Source organism: Microcaecilia unicolor, chromosome 5 (genome assembly GCF_901765095.1).
Source record: "Microcaecilia unicolor chromosome 5, aMicUni1.1, whole genome shotgun sequence".
Classification (NCBI taxonomy): domain Eukaryota; kingdom Metazoa; phylum Chordata; class Amphibia; order Gymnophiona; family Siphonopidae; genus Microcaecilia; species Microcaecilia unicolor.
In genome coordinates this window covers 252,307,197-252,323,291 of record NC_044035.1, presented here as the reverse complement: position 1 = coordinate 252,323,291, position 16,095 = coordinate 252,307,197, and the positions used below count along the sequence as shown (strand labels likewise).

The 16,095-nt window shown below is 42.9% G+C and overlaps 1 protein-coding gene across 2 annotated transcripts in view; it reads right to left on the bottom strand.

The window, feature by feature from the left end:
• Positions 1–1,782: 1,782 nt before the first annotated feature.
• RABL3 (RAB, member of RAS oncogene family like 3) overlaps positions 1,783–16,095 on the bottom strand; it is a 42,574-nt gene continuing 28,261 nt past the window's right edge. Inside the window, exons 5-8 of one of the 2 annotated variants that reach the window (XM_030203989.1) lie at positions 15,413–15,563; positions 7,468–7,539; positions 6,364–6,402; positions 1,783–2,230 (exon numbers count right to left, since the gene is read on the bottom strand). In XM_030203989.1, the coding sequence (XP_030059849.1) occupies positions 2,165–2,230; positions 6,364–6,402; positions 7,468–7,539; positions 15,413–15,563 (328 nt within the window). In that variant the 3' untranslated portion in view covers positions 1,783–2,164. The remainder of the gene's footprint in view (positions 2,231–6,363; positions 6,403–7,467; positions 7,540–15,412; positions 15,564–16,095) is intronic. The other variant, XM_030203990.1, reaches the window with a different exon arrangement.

The window sequence follows — 16,095 nt, the reverse complement described above, 5'->3', positions numbered from 1 at the left end:
CAACTTTCGCAAAACTTTGAAGACATTTCTCTTCAACAAAGCCTACAAAAATAATCCTTGATGAATCAAACTACAAACCTTTGAAGACATTTCCCCTCAACATAGCTTACAAAACAATCCTGATGAATCATACTACTCCGTACATCACCCAAACGCTCTAAAACACTTCGACATGACCTTACCCAGTACCTTCTAATTAATTCCTCTTTTACCACAATTCACTACCAACTGTACCCAACTCTATGTAACGATCATACCAAATTCACATCCTGTAAGCCACATTGAGCCTGCAAAAAGGTGGGATAATGTGGGGTACAAATGCAATAAATAAAATAAAATAAAATAAAAGGCTCAAAGAAGAGTGATCAAAATGGAAGAGGGGATGGAACTGCTCCCACATGAGGAAAGGCTAAAGAAGTTAGGGCTCTTTAGCTTGGAAAAGAGATGGCTGAGGAGGGATATGAGTGAGGTCTACAAAATCCTGAGTGGTGTAGAGATGAATTGATTTTTCACTATTCAAAAAGTACAAAGACCAAGGGACACTCAATGAAATTGCTGGAAATTCTTTTAAAACAAACAGGAGGAAATATTTTTTCACTCAGTTAAGCTCTGGAACTCGTTGCCGGAGGATGCTGTAATGTCAGTTAACGTATCTGGCTTTAAAAAATGTTTGGACAAGTTCTTGGAGTTAAAGTACAAAGGCTGTTATTGAAATGGACATGGGGGAAGACACTGCTTGCCCAGGGATTGGATGCATGGAATGGTGCTACTAATTGGGTTTCTGCCAGGTACTTGTGACCTGGATTGGCCACTGCTGGAAGCAGGATATTGAGATAGATGGACCACCCTATAAGACAGAGTTCAGTTCTGTGCTGGCTCTCCACCTGCTGGAAGATGATCACAACCCACGACAGAGTTCAGTTCTGTGCTGGCTCTCCACCTGCTAGAAGATGATCACAACCCACGAGTCTCCGAGTTCAACTGCTGCAGGTACTAAGGACATAATTTCTAGGTGTTGTACCAGGTCCCATTTTTGGACTGGTGACAGTGCAGTGAGAGTGTAAGCCATGGCTTCTGTATTTACAAGCACCACAGAAAGAACCCAGGACTGCAGGATTTTTATAGCTGCTCAGGGTTTGATTGCTGTCACATCAGGATTTCAGAACTGCAGCCATTGTCCAGTCTCACTGCACCAACTACCTTTTTTTCTCTTTAATTATTATCCTGAGTTTATATTTACCTTGGTGAGTCATCCTTCTCTAGGTGAACAAACTATTCTAAGATGAGTAAGTGGGGTGGGAGAGGAGATAATTGGTTGAGCCAAGTCTGTTATTAAGAATGTGTGGGAGGTACCACTACCTGCCTACAGCAGCTGTTTATAAAGTAAATGACAGATCCAGTATTTAAAAGGTGAAAATAAAGATTTAATCTCCTTAGGTAAATAAATTAAGGCCATTTATTGTCAAGTGGTCTTAAACCATGTTGACTGGGTACTACTTATAAACCTTTATAGACCTGGGTGTTATATTTAATATACAATGCATATGAATTTGGGATCATATGTGTGTGACACCTTAATGTGTTATTTTAGACATTATAAACATCATGATTACTTTATTTTGTTTCAAGCCTTGCCACAATTAGCATCCAAAGCATGTTCCATTAGCAAAGGTTTTATGTTCGGGGGTATAATAGTTTATTAATGCTTATAATTCACTTTGAGTAAGAATAACCCTTTTAAAAGTGAAACACAAATGCTAAATTAAAATAAAGAAAAAAATGAACACTGTAAAAATACATTTCTTTACTGTATATATAAAGTAATTACAATACACTGTAAAAGTTTTCACAGCTCTGAAGTTGATTGCACAAGTTCAAACCCACTGTTGATCTTCCATATGAAAGCTTTCCCGTATAGCTTGAAAGAGATGTGGAATTTCAAACAGGTCGCTTCCAGTTCCACATTTCAGCTTTCCTTCCAGAATTTAATAGCATATTGTTCATGAGGCTTAAGAATGGGAAAGCTGACAGATAGTATTTGTATTATCACAACTTCCAGCCCTCCAAAGTTAAAAAAAAAAAAAAAAAAAAAAGGCCTTTGTTTTGGATGTAAGCGATGCTGGATCCTGTGCATCTCAGCTGGAAGGACAGAGTGGATAGCTTTTCAGTCATAATGAAAGCTCTTGAATGTATTTCCTCCAAATCGTTTTCGCTCTGAAAAGCCTGGGATCTGCAGGAGAACAAGGACAGTTGTCATGGCAGAAGCAGCTATAGCACCCTTTCTTATGTGTCTGTTGTGACCAACATTATCACTTATCTTACTGGTATCTAGATGCTACAACGTCTGATGTGACCCTTACAGTTTCTGGGAACCAGTGCTCCTGAACTTTCCATATCTCAGTATGCAATATAGAAACATCATTTTAAATAAACAAGAGAAATCCATGATAAGGAAACTGATGCCCAGATGATTGAAAGCCCCACGTTGTTCCACAGTGCTCTAAAAATAGCGCTGGAACAGCGCGAGGCTTTACCACCCATATCTCTGATCACAGGCTAAAGTACAGAAGGATTGTGCTTGAGCATATGCTGAGGCACAATTCTCCCGCACTAGTTTGACAAGTCTGGGCTGTCAAAAACCCAGACCTGTCAAACACAGGGGCTGGAGGTTCGTGGGATCACCAGACCCCAAACAGCATGGTCCCTGTGGCCTAGTGCCCCCAACGAACCCCCACCTCAAGCCAATGACACAGGGACTGGAGGTCTAGCGGAACAAGTTTGGGGGGGGCTAGAGATCTGGTGGGTCTCCAGCCCCCATAGCATCCACCCCAAAAAGCCCTGGTGGCCCAGTGCAATGCAAATCAACCCCCCCCCCCCAACCTAGTGGTCTAGCAGCCCTCTTCCCTGCCCCCCTGTACCTTTGTTGGAGGAGGGAGGTACATTCCCTCCTCTTCCAGCAGTGCCGCCTTAAAAATGGCAGTGCCAGCCTTGCCCAGTGCATCCTGAAATGTGCTGGGTGAGGCTTGACACCATATAACACTCCCATATATGGTGTAATGCCCTGGGCGCCGCTATTTTCAAGGTGGCGCAGCTGGAAGAGGAGGGAGTATACCTTCCGCCTCCAACAAAGGTAAGGTGGGGCGGGGAAGAGGGCTGCTAGAGCACCTGGTTTGGGGGGGTTGATTTGTAGCCTACTGGACCACCAGGGCTTTTTCTGGGGGGATGCTGGGGGGGGGGGGGGGGGCTGGAGACCCACTGGATCTCCAGCCCTCCTGAACTTGTGTCAGGGGAGGTAAGAGGGACTAGAGGTCCACTGGACCTCCAGCCCCCGTGTCGCTGGCTGGGGGTTAGGGTTCCTGAGAGGAGGGGGGCTTCTGCTAGCATGCAAATGCAACTAGACAGGGCTCACCATTCTTCCCCAATGGTCTACATGTTAGTTGTGTTCAGAGTCAGCACAGCGTTGTTTCACACGCTCGGGGGCTCTGATCATGAGGCGGTAGCAAACGCAGGTGCTAGAATGGTGCTAATAGCCTCTAGCACCTGCATTTGATTCTGATCATCAATCCATGAATTACATGATCTCCAAAGTGCAATATTTCTTAATCTTCATTGGCATCAATGTAGACAAAACCTTTCCACATCTCAAAGTAGAAAACGTATTATACTAATGAAGGATACATCTTGAATGGCAGCTTGCTTAAACATGGAAGCAACTGGACCGTTTCACTGACAGATAGCATGGTGGCATACTTTAGAAAATATTTAAGGTTTATAAAGAGTCACCAAGAAACCCTGCACTCTACAGACAGACAGAGGGACAAAGTAATGCTACTGGAGTAATGAGAATTTTCTGTAAAAACTGAGTATTAAAGCAAAAGTGTAGAACTTAAGTGTAAGCATAAGTCAAGCGAGATAAAATACTTTCTGGGAAAAACATACACTGTAAAGTTATTGTTAGTAATATGTAATTTATCCTTAAAATCGAGCGTGGTACCGAAAGATTGGAGGGTTGCTAATGTAACGCCGATTTTTAAAAAAAAGGTTCCAGAGGAGATCCGGGAAACTATAGACCGGTGAGTCTGACATCGGTGCCCAGCAAAATGGTAGAGACTATTATAAAGAACAAAATTACAGAGCATATTCAAAAGCATGGATTAATGAGACAAAGTCAACATGGATTTAGTGAAGGGAAATCTTGCCTCACCAATCTACTACATTTCTTTGAAGGGGTGAACAAACATGTGGATAAAGGTGAGCCAGTTGATATTGTGTATCTGGATTTTCAGAAGGCGTTTGACAAAGTACCTCATGAAAGACTCCAGAGGAAATTGGAGAGTCATGGGATAGGAGGTAGTGTTCTATTATGGATTAAAAACTGGTTAAAAGATAGAACACAGAGAGTAGGGTTAAATAGTCAGTATTTTCAATGCAGAAGAGTAGTTAGTGGGGTTCCCCAGGGGTCTGTGCTGGGACCGCTGCTTTTTAACATATTTATAAATGACCTAGAGATGGGAGTAACTAGTGAGGTAATTAAATTTGCTGATGACACAAAGTTATTCAAAGTCGTTAAATCGCGGGAGGATTGTGAAAAATTACAAAAGGACCTTACGAGACTGGGCATCTAAATGGCAGATGACGTTTAATGTGAGCAAATGCAAAGTGATGCATGTGGGAAAGAGGAACCCGAATTATAGCTACAACTACTACTACTACTACTACTATAAATCACTTTTATAGCGCTACCAGTTGTACGCAGCACTTTACAATTGAACATGAAGAAGAAAGACAGTCCCTGCTCAAAAGAGCTTACAGCTACGTCATGCAAGGTTCCACGTTAGGAGTCATGGACCAAGAAAGGGATTTAGGTGTCGTCGTTGATGATACGTTGAAACCTACTGCTCAGTGTGCTGCTGCGGCTAAGAAAGCAAATAGAATGTTAGGTATTATTAGGAAAGCAATGGAAAACAAAAATGAGTTTGTTATAATGCCTTTGTATCGCACCATGGTGCGACCGCACCTCGAATACTGTGTTCAATTCTGCTCGCCGTATCTCAAAAAAGATATAGTGGAATTAGAAAAGGTGCAGAGAAGGGTGATGAACATGATAAAGGGGATGGGACTACTTCCCTATGAGGAAAGGCTAAAGTGGCTAGGGCTCTTCAGCTTGGAGAAAAGGCGGCTGAGGGGAGATATGATAGAGATCTATAAAATAATGAGTGGAGTGCAACGGGTAGATGTGAAGTGTCTGTTTACGCTTTCCAAAAATACTAGGACTAGGGGGCATGCGATGAAGCTACAATGTAGTAAATTTAAAACGAATTAGAGAAAATATTTCTTCACTCAACATGTAATTAAACTCTGGAATTCATTGCCAGAGAATGTGGTAAAGGTGGTTAGCTTAGCGGAGTTTAAAAAAGGGTTGGATGGCTTCCTAAAGAAAAAAGTCGATAAACCATTATTAAATGGACTTGGGGAGAATCCACTATTTCTGGGATAAGCAGTATAGAATGTTTTGTACTTTTTTGGGGATCTTGCCAGGTATGTGTGACCTGGATTGGCCACTGTTGGAAACAGGATGCTGGGCTTGATGGACCTTTGGTCTTTCCCAGTGTGGCAATACTTATGCACATGAATGTGACAGTGGCTGACATTGCATCACAGTAACTGAAGGTGAAGGAACAATCACCAGCAGAAATCAATTACAGCTGAGAAAACTGAGGCCCAGGGAGACAAAGGAAATTATCACCCTGGGTCCCATAGGTTCATAACAGAGCCAGGATTAGAACCTAGGTGATCAGCTCCTGCATTCTAGCCACACTCTTTTACACAAGTTCACCAATGCATGGACAGAGGGGGGAGTAGGGAGAGAAAGTTTAAGATAAATACAATTTTTTTAATGTTTACAGTATTTTTTTTCAGAGCTGCCCAATGTTTATGGTACTTGCATTATCAGGAGTTTCATGTGCATCATTTTATCTTTAGAGAATAAAATAGCAAAGGCAATCTTTTACTGCAAGAGGCCTGGATGGAGGGTGGGTTCATAGTGCATCAAAAGCTAGAGATGCAAGTAGTCTGTTTCACAGTGCCTCCTTGCTGATTGGCTGTAAAGAGGTACTATATAAGGACAGGAGAGATTCGCTAAAATATGGTCCACACATGAAAGGAAGGACATAACAAAACAAAAACAAATATTTAAACTAAGCCTCAAAGAGAGTACATAAGTATTGCCATCGAGCTCAGCATCCTGTATTTTATGTTTATCTATATTTTTACTGGAACATATATAAAGACAAAGAGATGCTGACTGCTATCTTGGCTAATACAGAGCTAGTATCAACTCCACAATAGGCCAAAGAAACCAACCTGATTGCCATCTCGTAAAAAGTACCTCTTCTCTATGACCTAGGGAAGCAATCAGAAATAAATTGAGCATCAAACATGTGATAAAGAAAAGATAACATCTGGGCATATAGCAGGACATATGGGAGGTCAAAGGTGAAGATTTGGAAAACAGTAAAATTACAAGGAACTGTCAATAACCCATTTATATTTAACAAAATGTTTTAACCCCCCTCCCCCCAGCTTGTGACTCTAGATTTACTATGTGTCACAGCTTAATATCGGGGGAGGGGGGGAGTGAGGAGACAGTCACATAGTTCCACCACTTCTTTTTACACTCCAGAGCAGCAAGGGTGTTCTGCTCCAGCCTCTCCTTCCAGGCAGCCTGCAGGGAACATGAAGGGGGGGGGGGGGGGTGAGATTTGAGCAGAGCAGAAAGTCACTATGCTCCCTAATCCAGCCCCTCTTCTCCTGTTGCTACCCCTGGCCTGCCCCTCATCCTAGAGGCTGACCAAATTTCAATTTTGGTCCTGAAACTAGCCCAAAATCTGGGTTCGGGTTTTGGCCGAAATGCCAGTGCATTTTTGTCTGAAACCAAAATTCCCCACCCCCATCACACCTGACCACCCGTAGGCCCTCCCTGGTTCTACCTAAACAAGCCCTTGTGATCTAGTGGCCACTTGTTCATGCCCGGTACTGCTGCTGCTCAGTAGAAATGGTTGCTGAGACTGCCATGGGAGGTCCCAGCTGCCATTTTGAGATTGGAACCAGCTTGGGCAGAAGAAAGTCTCCTGTCCTTGCTGGTTCCAACCTCAAAATGGCTGGAAAGGAAATGACTTGTCATTCAGAACTATGATACTGGGGAAAAAGCTTGCAAATAGTGATGGTCATGATTGTAACACTAACTTCAAAAAGGAAGGATTGTTTTTTTGGGAAAAAAATGTGTGGGTAATTAAACTATGGAAAAGTGCTAAGGTCCATATCCGAGGAAACAAAATGTGTTTTTACTGTGCTGTAGAATTAATAAATGCAGTATTTTTCCATATTCTTCTGAATGATCATGCCGAGACAGTTAGTAGGTAATTAGAACAGGGTAGAGATCAATATTACGATTCACACCAACATTACCTTATCAAAGAACCTGCTGAGTTTAACAGCATTAGATGAACCTGCAGCCAAGTACCGAGGATTAGTGCAGTCCTGGAAACAGAAAAAGCAATAAACAACAGAAGCCAGACACTGCATAACACGTCCTCCTGAGCTGGTCACATAGCCTTATACAATAATCTGTCCATATTATAAAACTGTCTTTCTAAAAAAAAATCAAAGCAAGACTGACATAAAACGTACTGAAACATCTTCAGATATTTCTAAAGACTTTTGTAGGTGTGATGCAGAGCCGACACCTGAATATGAGACTCCTGTCTGCATAGGTCTTTGAGATGGTGGATACTGGTGCAAGCTTGGGCAACTAACTCCTATCAGTGCCATTGGAATGCAGTATTTCTTGCTGGACATATAAAGTCTTTTTCATGCACATGTGACCACATATGCATATAAAGTGAAGGTTAATCACCTGCAGCAGGTGTTCTCTGAGGGCAGCAGGACAAGTATTCTCACATGTGAACGATGTCCCCGACAGAGCCCCAGCACAGAGGCTGCCCAGTGTTCCAAATCTTCTAGAAGCCTTTAGCAGGCTTGCACTGCACACGCACGAGTGCCTTCCTGAGTTGTGCGGGAGTTGGAAATAAAAGCATAAAGAATGCAACCTCTGGGGGAGATTTGAGGGTATGTGAGAACCTCGGAGAACACCTGCTACAAGTGGATTACTTCACTTTCTCCATGGACAAGTAGGACACAGGATCCTCACATATGGGAATCCCTAGCAAACAGGCTCACTGAAACCAACAGACCATAGTCAATAGGGACTTACAACAGCAAGGCCAAGCAGCACTAATAAAACAATAAAAATAGTCCTGTTGTGAACGTGCAGCATGGAAAAGAAAAGAATGGGCCTAAGAGGGTACAGATGGATTCTAGACTCCAAACAAATTCTGCAGAATTGTCTGACCAAACTGGCTGTTGTGTTGGCTATTCTGCTCAAGGCAGTAGCGAGATGTGAATGTGTGGAATGAAGACCATGTTGCAGCTTTGCAAATCTCTTCAATAAAGGCTAACCATAAGTGGGCTACCGATGCAGCCATTGCTCTGACATTGTGAGTTGTGACATGACTCTCCAGAGTCAGCCCAGTCTGGGAGTAAATTGAAGATGCAGTCTGCTAGCCAGAGCAGATTTGGCCACCATGGAATGGTACAGAAGCTGCGGCTTCTTGAATTAGGGAACCTTCTGGACTCTATATAGAGTCTGCCTTCTTAGGAATAACCTGCACAGAGAGCGGGGTCTCCCAATTCTTCATATGTACATCTTTAAAGATGCTGTGAACGGGCACTGTCAAAGCTTCCTTAGGAGGGGCCTTAGTCAAGGACATCCAACATCTCAGCCCTGGGCTCGTCCTTGACCTCCAACTTAAATGGAATGACCTCCATCATTTCCCTCAAAAAACCTACAAAAGAGAGTTCCTCTGGGTCCTCCTTTCCTGTGGTGGGGAGGAGTCTGAAGGCAGATTAAGGGACCTCTCCTCTGAGAAATCCTCTGGTTCAACTTCAGATCCCCAGAAGTGGTCTGACTCAGACTCAGCAAAATATATGGGAAGATTGAGTCTGTGCCTACCTTGGTCTACTGGACAGACAGCCAGGTTCTGCACAAGAGTGCCATGGTGCAGATTCTCTCCTTTGCTCCAGGGTCACTTCTTCTTCCAATGGGCTGGACAGAAGCACCACATCGCTGGGTCCCTGTTCCAATGCTCTGCGAGGCACTGACATTGACGAACGGCTGACAGGCAGGGCATAGATCTCCAAGATGGGCTGGAGTGCACCATAAGTCAGTAAGTGCCCTTAATGCTTCAGCGTTGTGCCACTGCAGGATGTACCCCAGCTCTTCCTGTAATATGACCCACAGCTGCTCCTTGAAGGCAGGCATCAGTAAAGGCGTCAGTACCGAATTGGAGGTGGCTTTGAGGAGACTGGTACATCTGCACTGCTTCAACTGAGGGGGTGCAGTCCTCTCAGTGCAGATGCTTCTCGGGTACCAGCAACGCAGGTTCCCTGGAGCTCCTGGCAAGGTGCTTCAAAGAAGGACCAATGATGGTGATTCTTCGCCTTCGCTCAGTGCCCAGCATTAGGGTCCTTCAGTGCTGACGAGGATGCTTGGCCCAGATGGACACTACTGACGCTCGATGTCAAAGCAGGGGATCTCCTTGATGCCAATGTGTTTCCTTGTGTCCAGTGCAGCTCCAGAAGCCATGTGGACTGACGCCTTCAATGCCAATGTTGATGAATGGCTCAGACCTCTGCATACCAAAAAGTCTCTAACAGAGTCTCTTTACTTTTTTGGGGTTCTCTTCTGAATCTGAGTACAAAGAGAAGAATTAGAAGACCTTTGGTCAAGGCCCAGACATAAGCACATCATGTAGGTCAGTCACAGACATGGTCCTAGAGCTGTCTGTGCACTGCTTAAACCCACTGGCAGGCTTTTGGGACATCACAGAAAAGACAGCTGCAGCAAAATGAAATGGCTCATTGTTAAAAACATAGGTGGGGAACAAAACTAATAAAACAATGAAAGTCCTGCACCACTCACTACAAAAATTAAGAGGCAGGAAGGCTAAAAATCAGGCAGAAAGAAATACACTAACTGCTGTGACTAACGACACATCTTCACAGCTCCATGGAGAAAGTGATACTGTGGGTCCTGCAATACTCGGGCAGGTGGGAAGGCACTCGTGCATGCATGGTGCAGGCCTGTCAAAGGCTTCTAGAAGATTTGGAATGTTGGGCTGTGTTTTCGCCAGGGCTCTATGGTCTTACAAAATCCCAACTAGTATAAGTGTATGCGTTTTGTCAAGAAGGCGTATACTTTGCTGGCATGCATAGCTGGCAGTGCAGTCTGGATGGAGCACAGGCAGAGTTCACAAGATGTGCATTATAAAATACTTTAACCAGCTCACATACTTGCACAACTTATGCATGAACCTTTACAACTGCTCTTCAGCAGATGTACATGTCCATGATTGCATTCAAGGCACAATTTTTGCCACATTTACTGATTTTTTATAAAGTAATCAACAAAAAGAGCAGATCATGTCAAAGATAACAGCTTTATTCACTATCTTAGCTCCCAGGTTTATACAACATGGCCATGTTTCATCAAAATGGCTGCCTCAGTGAATGAACATTGTAATAATTTTAATAATACACACACACACACACAATGTTAGTATTGTAATAATTTTAATAATACACACACACACACACAATGTTAGTAAAGGGAATAAAAGCTCAAATCAAAACTAAGATGAAATCATAAAAACAAGATACATGTGTATAAAAACAACATATATACATACATACAGGTTACCACCCCTAGAGCACTGTTATTTCTATTTTATTTATTTTTGTAGCACTGGAGTGCACCTGGAGGTAATCGGGCAGTGCCGCGAACATGCCCGGTTACCGCCGGGTTAACATGGGAGCCCTTACTACCACCACAAATGGGTAGCGGTAAGAGCTCCCCCCGAAATGGCCACACAGCTATACTTGCCACCCGGTCATTTCCTGTCGGAAAGTGAGACTTCCCTTTTACCAGCTGTGGTAAAAGGGGGCCTCGGTGAGTATGTAAAACACGCAATGCCAATCCCCTTTTGCCGCAGCTTGGTAGAAGGGCCCCTAAGAGCCCTACTTACTAAGCCGCGCTAGCGTTTTTAGTGAGTGCTAACTGTGTAGATGCTCATAATATTCCTATTCCTACAAGGTTAGCATGCGCTAAAAAACGCTAGCACACCTTAGTAAAAAGGGCCCTAAATTTTTAACAACAACTAAAAAATGTAATCGCAATTCAACACTGACACCAGCAATAGGCAGAAGGCTGGCTCTTCTGAACCCAGCAGCTGGAAGTTACATCAAGCTCTGATGTAACTGCCTGTTTCTGGGTCAGGCAGAGCCAGCCATAGGCTACCATTCCTCCCTCCCTGTGAAGCCTTTTGTCTCACCTCGCTCCATCAGGGTGGCAATTCTAGGAGCTGCACGGCCGGCCTGGTGCATCTGTGCATGCTCAAGGCTGGCTGGCTTCTATTCTCTCCAAAACAGGAAGTTCAATGGAGGCGGGAGCCAGCCAGCCTTGAGCATTCGCAGATGCTCAAGGCCAGACACTGGGCAGGCCGTGCGATGCCAGTGATGCAGCTCCTAGAATCACCTCCCCGCAGATGCTAGATGCCGATTTCTGCAGCCTTTCTCCACCCCTGGGCCACCTAGCATTGAGGACTCATCCCAGAGAAGCCCCAGACTGCTGCAGCTGTGTGCCTGCTCCACTTCTACCAACAGGTGCACCCTCTTTTGTTTGTTTTCAGAAAGAGAGCAGACATAGATGGAAGGGGGGAGAGAGTGCAGAGAAGGAGAAGGCAGATGCTAATTGCATATTGCATGTAGAGGTGACTTTTTCTTTTTTGTTAAAAGAGGGGATGGAGCAAAGAAGGGAGTTGGTGTTCATAGAGGGGAATGGGGAAGAATGAGGGAGAGATGTTGGACCAGGGAGGCAGAGAGGAGGGAGGGGCAGAAATTTAAAAATGCCTGTCAGCATCTTCCTACAGCCTATATATAGTCAAGTTTGTGTTCTCTATTTTTTTCTCCTTGTGATATCCTTAGATTTGGTTCTTTTTTGTGTGTGTGTTTTCTTGGTGTATTTAAAATTTGAAATGCATAAATTAAAAAAAAAAATCTTGAGATATTCCAAGTAATGTTGTTATTCAAATACATCAAAAAAACAATTTTAAAAATTCAAATCTGCTTAAGAATGCCAAGGGGCCATTTTAAAAAGAATGCGTCCAAGTCAGAATTGGAACATCCTGCTCATAACTTCCAAAAAAACAAACAAAAAACAAGCAAACCCACCCAGTCCATCTCGCAGCCATTTTTGAACAGGAAAAACACTGGGATTTCCTGTTCGAAAATATGTCAGAAGGATATTCTTGCACTGAAAATGTCTAAAATGAACAGCCATTTTCCAAAATGAAATGTCCAAAATATGAATGCAAAAAAAGCAGGCACAAAAGTGTCTGTCTGGTATCATTTGTACAAAAATGGCCATACAGATATCTCTGCAGAGCAGAGGGACAGCCTAGCATTCAGTGCAGTGGACTTTAATCAACAGGACCCAGGTACAAATCCCACCTTAATTTTTTTTTTTATATATATGTTATGTGAGCCCTCCAGGAATAATCTACTGTACTTAAAGGTATACCACTACAATAACCATCATGCTTGCAGGGGTCTTATAAATTCAGGTACAGTAGGTATTTCTATGTGCCAGGAGGGCTCACATATTTGTATAGAAATAAGAGAGTTAAACTGGGAGCTATACCTTAGTTCTATGTTCAAAGTCCACTGCACTGACCACTAGGCTACTCCTTACACTTGCTTGTTGCTCTATTAGGAATGGCCATAACACCAGAAGATGCCATAGAGCCTGGTATCCACTGTCACTTCTTAAGGAGGTGAAAAGGAGTCAGTAACCATTGGGATATGAAGGAAGGGTCATGCCTTCATCCCTCCAGTGTTCAGCTGCTCAATCTTTTTGAGCCTTGAACAGGATTTTGATTCAATGTCCTTTTTTTGCCTCAGGCGTTTCTTCCCGTTCCATCATCACTGAAAGATGTCCTAATTTCGGGCCTGCACTAGTCCTGCCTCCAACACATCCCTCTTGCTATTTGGACTAACTGAAGTGTAGAATGTCTAAATTCTGTCTTTTGAAAGTCACAATTTGGACATTTTCAGCACATGGACATCTGAAAATAGTTAAAAAAAAAACAAAACAAAACCCCAAAACATCCATCTGCTTAGAAAATGAGCACCTAAGGGTCCTAAAACATGCATGCCAAAGAAAGTCACATCCCTTACTCTTTTGATATTGGTTCAAAACATATGCATGAAGAAAGTACCTTATAAATTAACTTCAAAATTCATAAATGCATTTTCTTCCATTCTCTGCTAAATACAAAATTTTAAAAGATGCATATCTTCAAAAAAGCAAACATTCATGAGCAGCATAGCCTCCTTTTCTTTCCCTCCCATCCATGAGCGGCATGTCCTCTTTTCCTCTTTCCTACCCCGAAGAGGCTACTAGACCATCAGGATGCATTGAGGTATATTCGGGGAAGGCCTTGAGGCTAGAGGAAGGGGGGGGGGGGGGAGAGAAGGCTTGCCTACACTTCTGCAGGAACCCCACAGGACCTGAGTCTATCTCTGAAGACCTCGAGGGATCACCATGGGATTCCTGCTAACCCTATTCCCGTGCAGCTCTCTAACTGAAAACTGGACTAATAACCATATCAATGCTGTGGATAAAAAGCTAACTAAAAGAACAAGACTAAAAGCGAAAATGATGTGAATAAGAACAATAAAGGAATCTACAACTAGAAGAATTTTTAAGAACCTTATAACAAAGTGCTTCAAAACAGTACAAATGGCAATAATACTATAAAAAAATTACATGAAAGAAACACTGAAAAGTCCATTTCCAGATCCAGTCCATAAGGGATCATAGTATTAAATCTGAAAATCTATTTTTGCTCCATCTGTAACAATAATTTATCCACATTCCCTCCTCCTCTCCACGATGGCCTTGGCATGCACAACACAAAATCTGAAGTCATCAAAAAGAGGTCTTTCAACTGCTGACCTCTTAATTGCATTTTCATGTTTCACGATCCTCTTACTAAACTGTCTTTTAGTCTTGCCGATGTACAAAAGATTTATGACACATTGCTGTATAAACCACTTCAGAGCACCTGTAGTTAATAAATCCAGTCAGCTCATATTTCTTACCTGATGTGGGATGGACAAAGTTTTCATAGTGATGTTCACTTGACAGATTAAGCAGTTTCCACATTTATGATGATCATGAGGTCTGCTATCCGATTGTCTAGCAGGTCTGGGTAATGCTGCTGATATCAGCATCTCTCTCAAATTTCTCCCTCTCTTATGTGCGATCATGAGGTCTTTGTTTGAAAAATGGAAAATACTTTGCACTACATAAAAGCCCAGGTTAGACATATGGTTTCTATAGTTTGGTGAAGTTTGGATCTTATACCAGATGGCTTTCATTCGCTCCCGAGGCAACCATTTTGGTGAAACATGGCCATGTCGGGCATGTTTGTATAAACCTGGGAGCTAAAATAGTGAATTAAAAACTGCATCTTCTACACAGTCTGCTCTTTTTGTTGATCACCATATTGGATTTTGCAAACCATTTGCCTTGTTGTTTTTTTGGACCGTAAGGGGAAATGGAAATGGGACTTGATATATCGCCTTTCTGTGGTTTTTGCAACTGCAACCAAAGCAGTTTACAAAGTATATACAGGTATTTATTTGTACCTGGGGTAATGGAGAGTTAAGTGACTTCCCGGAGTCACAAGAAGCTGCAGTGGGGATTGACCCCAGTTCCCTAGGATCAAAGTCCGCTGCACTAACCACTAGGCTACTCCTCCACTGTGCTTATGTGTCAAATAGTGCCCAAGTAGGCACCTTTGTGGCCTCTTAACCTAGATGCCCCATTATAAAATTACTTTCAGAGCAGGGAGCAAGAGGAAGGAGAACAAATATACAGACAAAACCCCTTCATAGATTCTTCTCTGCTTACTTACAGAAATAACCTAATGTAACAGGTTGTAAAACAAACTTTAAATCTCAGGCAATGGCCAATCCAACCCCAGATAATGTATCAAGGATGAGTAAGCCAATGATTTTGGTGACTGAATCTTGCTATTTAATCATGGAAAATTCCTGGAAAGAGGGGCAAATGAAGGAAGGAGAAAGGCACAAATTTCTGCTGCAAATAGTAATGGCCTGTAGTTTAAAAGTGAGTGTATCAGGGAAACTCCAGAAGCCAAGGCTATGGTGTCCGGAGCCACCAAGAGCTGAAATTCTACAATCAAATGAAAGCCTGGAAACCAAAACAAACCAAATTTATTTCTTCTGCATTGAAGTCCTCTGCCAAAAATGCAGTCCTGGCCAAAACCTCATGGCGTTTGTTCTCTGGAATCTGATCCAGTTTGGTACCGATCACCAATAATGGAATCTGGTTATCCGCAAACTGCTCCCGGTCATAATCCCTTTACATGAAAGCAAACACATTCGTTAAAGATACAGCCCACTTAATTAGCATACTTATTCCAGACTGGCCAACCCTATCACAGACAGTGTATCCTTTAGTTGGCTGGGATTTAAAAAGTTTATTCGTTCAGAAGTCTTTCTATCTTGTGGTGGTGGTAATGGATGGATATGTTTGTGTTCAGCACTTCCCACATAACCATATTAAAATGATAATAAAAGATTCAGAGATGGAAGAAAATCAATAAATGTAATCCCTTACATCTCTGACTCTAAGAAATGTCACAACTGCTGGTATTTTCCATTTACTCTCATATCCTTTTTCATGCACAGGTTTTGCACTGCAGCAATGGCCTCCCTGGGGCTTTGAAGCAGGGCAGCTCAAGAGCTGGTCTCTGGTGTCAGCACTTGTCATTTTATAGACGTGAACTCCTATATCATTCTCTTGAAAGAGATGGAGCACGACCCTGGAATCAAACCCAGCCTCCCCACTCAACAACTGAAAGCAGTAACCATTAAAAGCCGCTGCCATGA